Here is a 13,763-nt window from a genome sequence, read left to right as displayed (position 1 = left end):
CATTTTCCTCTGGTTCTCATCTCATCTAAGCCCTCCACCACAGCCAGCACTGATGAAGTCACACTGAGAGGGCAAAGATAAGAGAACAGGACCCTCCAGTGGGTCCTGGGTCACAGAATTATCAGTCATCATTCCTGATATCTCCCTTGCTGTTAGTGTATCCATTTGCTTTGGGAGAAGACAAGAATTGAGAAATGCCCAGGAGTGCAAAGAGCCGTGCATGGAGTTCTCCTATGAATGTCCTGTGTTATATTACATGTAATAATTAATTTTGATTTTCTTCAACATTTCCTTGTAACTGCAGAGGTTAATAGCTATTAACAGAGATATAATATCACAATATTAAAAATGTCAAGTCTTTAAGATGAAGGTTATATGACACACAACCTGTTTCTGTGAGATTCGGTATTGGAAGTTACTGATTAAATTGCCATTGTCTTTTATTAGGAACTTGCTGAGTGGAAGCACTGTTTTTCAGTTCTGCATACGTCTGTAGACCTCTGATAGAGACACCATTGGAAATTATATTGGATGGTTACAGGCAAACTCTCAAACATTTTATCTGCTGAAACAAACCAAGCCATTTTCTGATGTGCTTTCTTTTCTCTGCGTTATCCTTTCTCTCCAGGCAGCTTCATCAGCCCTGAGCAGTCTGGGCCACGTGTACACAGCCATTGGAGATTACCCCAATGCACTGGCCAGTCACAAACAGTGTGTTCTTCTCGCCAAGCAATCCAAAGATGAGCTTTCTGAAGCCCGAGAACTCGGCAACATGGGAGCTGTGTATATTGCCATGGGTGACTTTGAGAATGCTGTGCAGTGCCACGAGCAGCATCTGAAGATAGCCAAGGACCTGGGGAACAAGCGAGAAGAAGCCCGGGCCTACAGCAATCTGGGCAGTGCCTATCACTACAGGAGGAACTTTGACAAGGCCATGTCTTACCACAATTACGTGCTGGAGCTGGCGCAGGAGCTGATGGAGAAGGCCATTGAGATGCGGGCCTACGCTGGCCTGGGCCACGCTGCCAGGTGCATGCAGGATTTGGAGAGGGCCAAACAGTACCACGAGCAGCAGCTGGGCATTGCTGAGGATCTCAAGGACCGGGCTGCAGAGGGGCGAGCATCTTCCAATCTGGGTAAGTACAGGCTTCCTTGCGGGACCAGGGTCAGGGCCGTGGACTGGAAGTTGCTGGAGTGACCCACTATCTTTGACAGGAATCTGTGTGTTTATTTTCAGTAGTCCTCCTTGCTTGTGTTATATTTTTCCTTCAGATATATTTCCTTGGAGCCTGCCTGCTCTAAATCAAAGGATCCTTTCTGTCATCCCAGCGCTGTGAGCGTTAGAATGCTGAAATACTGGAAAAACAAAACACCCCAACCTTTTAATCTTTCTAGAGAGAAGAGCGAGCAGATTTATCTAATTAGAGAGAAGGGGAATGAAATGCAGATATAAAGCTACGTTTGGTTTAAATGAAAGGGAAGCTGCTAGGAAGTCATCAGTGGAAAGGAATTTGAGAGGATTTTTGTTTAGAGAGATTTCTTTACTTGGTGACTTTAACACGAAGGAAATGTATTTTTTCCTCTCAATGTGTGTATATTCACAAGTGATACAGTATTAGTATAAATGTATAATTATTATTATTTTTTTTGAAAAATTTAAGAAATTTGCAGTGTGTTTTGATACACACACTGGGTTGGGCACAAGGTTTGTTTGGGTTTTTCCATAAGATGTTATGAATGAATGAATAAGATGAATGAATTTTTTAGCCACTCCAATACTTGGTTACAGTTTTAAGCCCTTTATATATTTGGATGAATTTATAAGGAATGGTAAGAGGTGATAAGTATTAGTGTCTGGCTACTTATTAGAAGATATTGGTAGCTTTTCTCTGTACCCAAGCAGATGTGGGTACATAATGAACCAAGAGAACAGATGTGTTCAGAGGTATAAGCTGAAGTCGTCCTTGAGCCTGGAGCCTATGTTTGTGCCGCAGGAAGTCAGGGTGGGAGAGGACAAGGAGACAGTGAGCTTGTTGGCACTAGTGCACGCTTAGCAGGTAGTGGCAGTGCAGTATAGAACTCAGTCCCCTTTGCTTATGTGACCTACAAAACCCTACTTCTCTGCATATAATTTTAGCACTACTTCTTCTTCCCCTCTGCCTCCACTTACTGTAACCATACGTTTCATTAATATGGTTGTTAGAGTAAGTCTGACAAATCCCTGAAGATGACACTGAAGATGAGATCAGAATGAGAACCTGGAGAGTCTGATAAAAACTGTAGAAATAAGTTCTTGGTATTATATATTCATTCAACAGATTTCAGGTATTTATTGAATCATTACTGTGTGTTGAATCCTGGAATAATTGCCTCAAGTGATAGAGAAGTTTGAAAAAAAAATGCTTGGCCTCAAAGAACTTGTAATTTAGTTGGTAAAATAAGACTAACCCACAGGGCAACGATGGACTCCCTACAGAGCAGAGTTAATGATGTTGTTGCCATGAGATTCCCGGAAGGGAGTCCCTGAGGAGTGGGAGTAGTCTGGAAGGCTTCTTGGAGGGCATGGCACCCAGGGGAACCTTGAAGAATAGCTGAGATTTGGCCAGAAATGGGATGGCATTGATGGCAAGGGGAATGTGATACAAGGAACTTGATATGATAGGTTGGCCTGTCTGAGGGACAGTGGCATGATTAGCCTTCAGGAATGTGCTAGAGGATGGTAGAAGATTATAAGATTATTATGAAAAGTAGGCAAGGAACTGCTAGCGAACAGGAACTCCTGAAGATTTTGTAATGTAGGAGGGAGAACACTGACTAGATGTTTCAAGAAGACAAGTTGGGCAGTGGCATGTAGGAGAGGCTGGAGGGCTTGGAACCTGGAGTAGAGAAGGCTGTGCCTGTTGGACAGTTCATCTTGTGTCAGAAATCTATCATTTTGATTAGTTGTATTTTCCAAAGACTTTGTTCATATAAATTGTTGGATTATTGGCATAAAGTTGTTTGTAATACTTCTGTATTTTCCTTTTAATGCTGGTAGGATATGCCCTGTTTCATTTCTGTTATTGGTAGTTTGTATTCTATACCTGTACAATAGCCCCCTCACCCTTTTCTAGATTATTCTAACTAGAGATTTATCCATTTTCTTGATCTTTTTAAAGAACCAACTTTTGTTGTTGTTAATTTTTTTTCTATCGCTTGTCTTATTTTTTAATTTCATTTTTTTGATTTCATTTTTAGTATTTTCTTTCTGCCACTTTCTTTGGGTCCTCTTTCTAGCCTCTCAAGGTTGTAATTTAGGTTATTGATTTTAGACCTTTCTTATTTCTAATACAAGCATTAAAAAATATAAAATTTCCTCTAATCACTGATTTAGCTGCATCCAATAATTTTTGATATGTTTTTGCTTTCATTGGGTTTAAATTATTTTCCAAAATATTTTATGATTTCCCTTTAAACCCTGTGTTGTTTAGAAGTACCATTTAAAACATTTGTGATTTTCCTACTTTATTGTTATCAAATTCTGGTTTAATTCCATTGTAGTCAGAGAACATACTTTGTAGTATTGCAGTGGGTGTCTCTGCAGGGGCTGTTTTGGTCAAGGTAGTTGATGGTTATATATTGTTAGCATCCACTGTCTGGCATGGCCAGTGCCCTCAGGTAAACAAAGACTCTTAGACTGGGCAGTCTAAGGGTTATAGAGTGCCTCTGAGAGCCAAGGGTAAAGGCTGGACCTCTCTGGGCAAGGTTAATTATTTACTGCGTAAGTGCATATTAAAATTTAGATATAATAATTTTAGCTCTAGAATTTCCATTTGGTTCATTTAATTAATATTTCAGTTTTCCTAAGATTTATGTGTTTATTCATTACATGTATATTTTCCTTCTTGTAGGCAGCTCTAGTTATTACAAAAGCTTATAAAATCTTGCTTCTAGTTCCATGTGGATCATCTCAGAGTTACACCCTTTTGATTGCCTGTTGTTGTCATTACTTTTTAATAGCTTGACTGAGGTATAATTCACATAGCATACTATTTATCCCTTTAAGGTGTGTGATTCAGTGGTTTGTAGTATAGTCACAGAGTTGTGCATTGATTGCCTTTTGTTTCGAGTTTTTAGTCACATTTTAATGTACTTTTAGATATGGAATTATATCCAACATTGTCAGTGATATTTTAGAAAGACTCTGGATTCTGATATAGTTTTCTTAGCAGTATTGACTTTTGTTGTTGTTTTACCAGTTAACTTAATTCAAACTCCAGATTCTGTCTTCCCTGTGATTTCAGGCAGCTGAAATCTCTGTTCAGTCTTTCAGTTTTCATGGAGCTGCTTAGGTCCCAGGTGCTCAGACAGTAAAGAATCTACCTACAAGACAGGAGACCTGGGTTTGATCCCTGGGCTGGGAAGATCCCCTGTGAAGGGAATGGCAACACTCTAGTATTCTTGCCTGGAGAATTCCATGGACAGAGAAGTCTGGTGGGCCCCAATCCATACAGGTCACAAAGAGTCGGACATGACTGAGTGACTAACACACACACACACACATGCGTATTTCATGAGTTAAACAGAGATTTGTGTAGAATTTATACTCAGAATTCAAGGCTCCCCACTGTGACTCTCTCTGGGATTTTGCCTTTGTGTTTTCAAACCAGAAAGATGGTGTATATATACTTGAGTTTTAGTCTCACCACATAGCTCTGGTGGGGTTTGCCCTCTGGTCCCTGCCACCACAAAATGCCCTCTGGCAATTCAAAAATGGGAAATTGACCTAATGCCATTCCCTTCTGCAAAGAGTCAACTCCAACCTTGCTAACAATTTCTCATTGCTTTTGGTTGCACACCAATGTTTTTAGGTAAGTTCCTTCCCCTTCCCTCTCTGTACGAGCCCCCTGCCCCTTCCACACCAACCCTCCTGCCCCCTGTCAGACTCTAACTGTTATCTGTAGGTGGGTGTGTCTGATAGGAGCTGCTCCTCTGTTACTGGAAGTGGAACTCCTCCTATCTGTTTTGCTATTGTTCAGTCGCTCAGTCATGTCCAACTCTTTGCGACCCCATGGACTGCAGCACACTAGGCTTCCATTCCTTCACTATCTCCCAGAGTTTGCTGAAACTTAAATCCATTGAGTCAGTGATGCCATCTAACCATCTTATCCTCTGTCATCCCCTTCTCCTGCCCTCAATTTTTCCCAGCGTCAGGGTCTTTTCCTATGAGTTGGCTCTTCCCGTCAGGTGGCCAAAGTATTGGAGCTTCAGCTTCAACATCAGTCCTTCCAGTGAATATTCAGGGTTGATTTCCTTTATGATGGACTCATGTTTGGTGGTGGTTTAGTCCCTAAACTCATGTCCGACTCTTGCGACTCCATGGACTGTAGCCTACCAGACTCCTAACCCACTACAATTTGATATGTACCTTTTGTACCCTGAAAAAGATCAACGGTGGTTTCCTGCTGGCTCAGTTGAAAGATCTCTTGATCTCACCTCTAAATTTCCCTAATCAGTACACAACATTTGGCAGGCTTTACTCTTTGGTAAAATTCTCTCCTCCTTCAGTTTCTGGGAAGCACCACTGTCCTGATTTCTTCTTGGCTGCTCTTTCTGTACCATCTTCATTGGCTTTTCTTTAAGAGGGGGAAAAAAAAAAGAAAAGTTACAAAAGTGGTACTTACTTTTGTTAAAAATTCTTACACTATGAAAGGGTATAAAGTAGAAACAAGAGGTGCACCCCTTACATTCTTTCTTCCGCCACACTCTTCAGAGCTAACTGCTGTTGGCAACTTGGTGAGACTCGTTCCAAACCTTCTTATTCTGCACGCAAACACACAGTGGTACAGTCACATATGTAAATATACACACGTGTGCACAGGTTGGTCCTTTTTTAAAAACTTGGATCATGATGTATATCCTTTTCAGCCACCTGCTTTTTTTAGCCCACTTTCCCTCTTGGGCTTCCCTCTGTGTCATTATTCCGATTCCCTACTTTATTTTTAATGGACCTTTTCCATTGTGTTGCCATGTGTTAAATGTGGGAGTTCTTGTATTTTGTTCCTGATTCTTTCCCCTTCTTTGTATCTTGTTCTTTATAATTTACGCCACCACACCTTCAGCTGCTGCTTCAGCACACATTGTTTCTAAACTTGTTTTCACCAGGTCTGACCTGCTGCCTGAGATTGTTTTCACATCTTCAGCTGCCTAGTGGATGCTTCTTCTGATTTTCATGCTGATCTGACTAAGTTTCTGAGTCCAAATGGGAAATATCTTTTTCCTAAATTAGCTGCTTCTCCTAGCTTTTTTATTCTGTTGATCACAGCCCCATTCTTCTAGTCATCTCTATTAATTTTCTATTGCTATTGTAACATATTGCCACAAGCTTAGTGGTTTCAGACAACACAAATGGTTTCTCTTACAGTGCTGGAGATTAGGAGACTGAAATTAATTTCACCAGGCTGAGGTCAGCGTTAGTGAGCCTGGTTTCTTGGCTCTAGGGAAGAATCAGCTTCTGGTGGCTGCCTGTGTTTGTTGGCTGGTGGCCTCTTCCTCCAGTTCCAGGGTGTGCCACTCCAGTCTCTGCCTCTGAGTCATCATATTACCTTCTCTTCCCACCCAACTCCTCTTGTATCCCTCTTTAAAAAAGGCTATTGTGTTTACATCAAGCCCACTTAGTAATCCAGAATATTCTTTTCAAGATCCACAACTTAATCATACCTCCAAAATCCCCTTTGTCATGTAAAGTAACATCCACAGTTTCCTGGGATTAGAATGCAGACATTAGGGAGGGAGGGGTTTGTCATTCAGCTTGGTCATACCATCCTGACTTAGAAATCTAAAGTCATCTTTGATTTCTTACCCCACCCCACCCCCTTTTTTTCAGTTGACACTCAATCTATGCTATGCTAAGTCACTTCAGTCGTGTGCGACTCTGTGCGACCCCATAGACGGCAGCCCACCAGGCTCCCCCATCCCTGGGATTCTCCAGGCAAGAACACTGGAGTAGGTTGCCATTTCCTTCCCCAATGCATGAAAGTGAAAAGGGAAAGTGAAGTCATGTCCGACTCTTAGCGACCCCATGGATTGCAGCCTAACAGGCTCCTCCGTCCATGGGATTTTCCAGGCAAGAGTACTGGAGTGGGGTGCCATTGCCTTTTCCGGACACTCAATCTAGCAGTTGTCAAATAAATATTCTCATTGAAGTGTTTTTTTTTTCTTGCTCCTTTCCTGGTTGCCCAGTCTGTTGCAATAACCAACTAGTTGGGTTTTCCTCACTACCATCCCCTCCCTCCATGTGTCCTCCATCCCACATGTCAAGAGTAGACCAACCTTCCTAAACTGTACCTCAAAATGGGGCCTATCATGGTTTCCATTTTTAAATTCTGCTGCTCCTCTGTCCATATTCTTTACCTAAAACTGCTTTTCCTTCTTCTCTAATCAAGCCCCGCTGGCTGTCCTTTCTTGCTTTAATGTATTTTCTCAAGCTATTTCTTCCAGTTAGAAGAACTTCTGTGTCTCTATTTTGCTTGTCTAAGGTTTGCTTATCTTTTTAGTAGTATCCCAGACACCATTCGTTTCTTGAAGCCCTCTCTTGATAACAAGAAAAGTTATTTACCTTGTCTGAGTCCTGAGTCTACTTTAAAAATTTCTCTTATTCTATGTCTATTTAATCATAAAATATGGTTATTTGTATACTTGTATAATTACCTCCACTGGATTAAAACGCGATGGATGTGTGAACGAATAGCATTCAACTCCATGGTCCCTGTATCTCTGAGTATAACTGTTTAGACATAATGAGAACTCAGTAAGTGTTTATATGATTAGACTGGACGAGTCAAAGCTCATGCCAAGATGTTGTGCCTTGGTGGGATTGGAAGAATAATGGTGCCTTTGGAAAGAAACAGGAAAGCTGAGAGGCGGAACTTGCCAAAACCTGTTCCTTATCAAACGTGGTATGTTTGTTTTGGACATGCCCAGTATGTGTTTCTCTGGATGTAACATGAACAAATAGAACTAGAAACAAGTATTAAGATGGCATCATCCTAATGACACCTATAAGGTAAGAGAGGAAAGCCAGTCAGGGAGCCTGAGTCAGGATCACAGAGGGTGGAGGTGATCCAGGTAGAGTTCAGGGAGAGGAGAACCTCAGCATGTGGAAGGCATATCACTTGTATCAGAGAAGCCAAGGAGAATGAGATTTGAGTCACTAAGAAGGTTTTTTGACCTTAGAGGCTTTCTGTGCATGTCTGAGGGAGAAGCCAATAGAACTTACGGAGATGGAGAAAAAGAGAAGATGGAGATGATGAGAAATCTTTGCCCTTTGGTGGTCAGCGTGTACCAATATTTACCATCCACCTTGTAGTTGATTTAAAATAAAGCAAATAGAAGTGATTTAGACTCTTTAGGTTTCTTATGAACAACAAAGAATCACTTAGGTGTTTTCTAAGTATGTCTTAATTGTGAAAATAACGCTAATGTAAATTTTGCCTGAAAAAATGTTCATCTTGTCTTTTTTATGCTCAAAACAACAGTAGTTGCGTGATCTTATATCTGTAGCGTCTGGTTTTTTGGTAACCTTCTTTATGGTTCTTATTTTGGTAGTTTGGAGTCAAATCTGCTAGGCTGCAAAGTATGTCACTTGAGTCAGGACTCAGTTCAAGTCCTCTTTCTCTGATCGTCCCAGATCTTCTCACTCATGGGGGAGGCAGGCAGCAGTGCTTCTTGTTTTTCTTTGAGATAAGCTGCAGTTAGAGAAGTGAGAAGGGGGCGCATTAGAAAGATGGCTCCTCCCTCCCGTCCTTCCTTTTTTCTTTTTCTTCCTTTCTCTTTCTGGATGAAGGTGACCACTTTGCTTGCCACAATGCCCCTGAAACACATACAGAAGTGAACATATTTCAGAAACTACTTCCCATGCACAACAGTGTCAGAGCTGGTTCTGTTTCTAGTATTGGGTCAGACATGAGAAATGAAAAGTATTTTTCAACAGGGCCTAGGGTGAAATACCTAATTATCTATGGAAAATAATTAAAAAATTTAAAATATCTGTGCCTTTTGAGTCAAAAAGATGTCTGATATCTGGAAAGTAGCTTATTTGGGAAAGAAAGGGAAATGGGAGTTGTTTTATGTTATATTGGAATTATTTTATTTTATATTGGGATGTAGTTGATTAACAATGTCTTAGTGTCAGGTGTACAGCAGTGATTCAGTTATATGAGTACATGCATCTATTCTTTTTCAAATTCTTTTCCCATTTAGGTTATTATAAAATGTTGAGCAGAGTTCCTTGTGCTATACAGTAGGACCTTGTTGGTTATCTATTTTAAATATAGCAGTGTGGGACTCATGTTCATTAATTCATTTGCTCACTTAATCATTTATTCTTTTGCACAACAAATATTTCTCGAACATTAGTTATGTGACAGGCACTGTGCTATCTTTTATGAATAAAGCTGGCATAGTTCCTGTCCTCATAGAGCTTATGGTTTTTCATTTACCAAGCTTATATTGAGATCTGCTCTGTGTCACATATTTATATTCATTTTCATATTTAATCATCTCCACAAACCTATGAGGTCAAGAGTATTAATTAATTTTACATATGAGAAAATCACAGCCCAGATAGATTTAAAAATTTCTTTATCTATTTGGTTTCAAGAGACCTGTAGCATAAAAGATTTAGTAAGATCTCATAAAATGATGTGGCTTCTTTTCCCCATGTTTTAAAACCAACGTGGGAGTCATGTGTTTTGGTAAAAGTTTGGTAACTATCCTGGTGGGTATACACACAGTACAGCAAGATAATGGTCACCAAAAGCAGGACTCACAGCTGCTCTAATTCTAGGATTTAAGAAATATCATCTGAATAACTTTTATAAAAATTATGTTTACAAACTCTGACAATGTGAATCAAAAAATTCTAAATTCCCATAGGAAGATGGAGCAGTATTACATGTTGTATACATAACAAACACACATTGTACCTTAATTATATCGTATTCCTGATTACATTTTATGAATTAAGTAATTACTGTGAACACATGTAAAACACAATATCTTGAAAATTCTTGTAATATGTTTCTTTTGTAAGAGAAAAAAATTCTGTCATATGGCAGTCACTCTCTTTTACCTATTTTTCACATTGCAATTTTTATATGTTGGGTTTTCTTTAGGCAGAGAGAGGTCTAACTTTACAAGTAAAATGTTAGTAATTGTAGATAGTAATTAATTTACACTCATTGGGTATTTATCTTTGAACATCCACAGTATGATTTATGAGACTGCTTTCAAAATAGCCACTTAAGATACTAAGATACTGAAGGGTCCATAAGACCTCACAGAGAAGTTCTTGCTACAGCAATGTAATTCCATAACATTTGTGTTTTATGAAGTAGATTGGTATTTATGAGGTATACTATGAGGTAAATTGTTATTATTCCTTTTCACTGATGAGGTTCCAGAGATTAACGAATGTCTGTAATTCACCAAAGGTTGTGGAGTAAGAGGCAGAGTTGAGTCTAGACTTCCAGTCTCTGATTCCGGTCCTCTGATCCTTCCATGAGGGAGCATTCCCGCTGGAATGGTGGGTGGATTCCAGAGGGAGCCATGCTGAGGTTACTTAGCCTAGGGCGAAAAGCCACACCCACCCTCCATCCAGAGGAAGATGAGAGAAGAAGCACACAGGAGGGCCCTCGGCCACTGTGAGCGGCGGTCCCAGCCTGTGCTCCCCGGGAAGGACAGGCACCATCAATGGGGGAGCAGGCCTCTCTCCTCTTTCCCTGGAGGGTCTATTTTCTGTTGATTACTCGCACTGAACTAGATACTTTGTGTATGTTATTTCATGTCATCTTCACTACAGAGCCTTGTGGTAGGCATAGAAGTAGAGGTACTGGCCCAGGATCGTACGGTTTATAAGCAGCAGAGGCAAGCTCCAAACCCAGGTTTACCTGCTGTCATCTGCGACAGCTCACAGCCTCCTCTGAACCCCATGCACTTAATTGAACTGTTAGTTCTTACTTGAGACTCATAGACGAGACTACACAGATTGTCAAAGTCTAGTTAAGATCCATGCTGTAGGAATCCAAACCACACACCTCTGCTTTCCTTTCAAAACAGTTCCTATTCAGGTCATGAAAAGGGGAAAAATGTGTCCCACAACCTGAAACAGATTTTTCTAGACATCTAAAAAAAAGTAACAAGAAAGTGCTTTCCCTGTTTGAAAGGAGAAATGAAAAATAGAGAGCGTCAACCAGAGCAGGAGGTTTTTCTGATCAAGCACCGGAGGACTCACAGAAAATGATTCAGGCCCTCATTACGGTGGTGACACACACATCCTGTGCTGCGCCCCACACCTATCAGTACCTAATAAATATTAATAATATTTATTCTCTCCTTTAGGTCAAGATTTGTCACCCTGCTTGTCTAGACATTGCCATTTAAAGGGAGCTGTGATTTGCTTACAGATATAGCACGTCTGTAAACATGTGAGCGGCGACGGACAGGGCAGTAAATCTTGGTCAGCGCTGCACTTTGGAGGGTTGCAGCCGAGGCTGCAGAACTGTGGTTGGAATAATGAAGTGGGTGCTCGCTGCCAGGTCCCAGGGTCTGTCTCCAGCAGGCAGAGCCTAGCAGTAAATTAGCTTATGTTTCAGCTTGGCAGTTGGCACTTGGTTCATTTGTAGATGCTAATTGTAATCTGATGTTATCAGCAGCAGGTAATTGAAATGGTCTTGATGAATTACTTAATTTCTTTTAATAGCTGAGTCTTCAAGAACTGAATAAAGAAGATAAGGTGATCAGGAGGAAAATACAACAGCTCCATCTTTCTAATTAGTGCTTGGAGGTTTTTTCTTCTTTACACAAATGATTATGAACATGTGAGGCTGAATAGGTTTATGTGTCAAAAGCCCCCATGGGGGCATTTCCCACTAGTCAGCCTAGTCCTGAGCATTGATAACACTTCTGTTAGGACTTCAGAAGGGAACATTTGAGTGATTACTTTGGAGAACATTGATTTCTGAACACAATTTCGTTTTCCCAGACTTAGGTGGGCACTGCCTTCTGGGGGTATTGCCACTTTGGCATTCACTGAGCCTTCAGCCCTTCTTGCATGGCTGTTCTGTGTGAGCAGTGCTACCTGGCACTATGCTGTGAGCAGGGGAGCCTCACAATGAGGTTTAGTCGCTGGCTCCTGCCACCCACACCTGGCGCTGGCACACCTGCCCGTCCCTGAGTCTTTCCATCTGTAGCAGCTCCTGTGTAGCCATTTGCTTTGCCAGCAATGGTGGGTGCAGATGTGACCCCAGGTCCTGCCATCTGTGCTGGACACTGCCTGTTGGACCTGTGCCACATGACTGTAGTGGGCTTTGCAGGGTATTTCTTGTAGAAACATTTGGCTCTGTTTTAGTCTCATGTTCATTCCTTAAGGAATCCATCTGTTTTGAGGTCAGTCTGGAGGAATTTACTTTTTGATTAATTTTTTGAGAAAATCAAAATAACAGTGGAAAAAGTTGAACATTTGAACTGGGTCTCTTAGCTAGACATTCAGATGACGTCTGTGGTTCTTCTTCATGGTGAGTTCCTGTTACAGGTGAAGATTCCAGGTCTCTAAGTCGCCAATACGATATTGGCAGTATTGCCTTTGATGGTTTATGCATTGCAGAGATACTGGTACTGTTCTACTTCTTGATCTGGGGTGGTAGTTACATGGCTGTGCTCACTTTTGAAAATTTGTTCAAATGTATGCTTAAAATTTCATACCTTTCTGACTATATATTATACTTTAATTAAAGGTTTACTTTTAAAACCACATTGCTGTCTGTGGGCAGAGTAGAATTGGAATGTTATGCCTTTCTTGATCCTAATCCATGACCATGGCCTTCACCACCATACACCAAATCCCCACACCCAGACCTCACTTCCATCTGAGACATCTGTTTATTCCTGCTCCCTAGACAGCTCCATCCGCCCCAAATAGGCCTCTGTCTTAAGTCTGTGACTTCATGAATTGACTCTGGGTGGGCTCTTGGATTGGAGCAGAAGGACCAGCCCATGATTAGAAGCTTGAAATGTGCAGCCTTGACCTCCCCATCCTCCAAAGCTAGGAGAGGAACTAGAAATGGAGTTTTTAATAATAATTGATCACGCCCAAATGAGAAAGCCTATAAAATCCTAATAGTAATCTGATATACATCATGAGAAACGCTGGGCTGGAAGAAGCACAAGCTGGAATCAAGATTGCCGGGAGAAATATCAGTAACCTCAGATATGCAGATGACACCACCCTTATGGCAGAAAGTGAAGAGGAACTATAAAATAGCCTCTTGATGAAAGTGAAAGAGGAGAGTGAAAAAGTTGGCTTAAAGCTAAACATTCAGAAAATGAAGATCATGGCATCTGGTCCCATCACTTCATGGCAAATAGATGGGGAAACAGTGGAAACAGTGTCAGGCTTTATTTTTTTGGGCTCCAAAATCACTGCAGATGGTGACTGCAGCCATGAAATTAAAAGATGCTTACTCCTTGGAAGGAAAGTTATGACCAACCTGGATAGCATATTAAAAAGCAGAGATATTACTTTGCCAACAAAGGTTCGTCTAGTCAAGGCTATGGTTTTTCCTGTGGTCATGTATGGATGTGAGAGTTGGACTGTGAAGAAAGCTGAGCACCGAAGAATTGATGGTTTTGAACTGTGGTGTTGGAGAAGACTCTTGAGAGTCCCTTGGACTGCAAGGAGGTCCAACCTGTCCATCCTAAAGGAGATCAGTCCTGAGTGTTCATTG

The 13,763-nt window shown here is 41.1% G+C and overlaps 1 protein-coding gene across 1 annotated transcript in view; it reads left to right on the top strand.

The window, feature by feature from the left end:
• TTC28 (tetratricopeptide repeat domain 28) overlaps nt 1-13,763 on the top strand; it is a 410,194-nt gene that overhangs the window by 255,206 nt on the left and 141,225 nt on the right. The window contains exon 5 of the mRNA XM_086348496.1: nt 629-1,136. Coding sequence (XP_086204622.1) covers nt 629-1,136 — 508 coding nt within the window. The remainder of the gene's footprint in view (nt 1-628; nt 1,137-13,763) is intronic.

The sequence above is a fragment of the Bos grunniens genome, chromosome 17, assembly GCF_055505025.1.
Source record: "Bos grunniens cultivar Pamir isolate PY7600 chromosome 17, Bosgru_T2T1.0, whole genome shotgun sequence".
Taxonomy (NCBI): Eukaryota; Metazoa; Chordata; class Mammalia; order Artiodactyla; family Bovidae; genus Bos; species Bos grunniens.
Note: the sequence above shows the minus strand (reverse complement) of the source record. Positions and strands in the feature narration are given on the sequence as shown.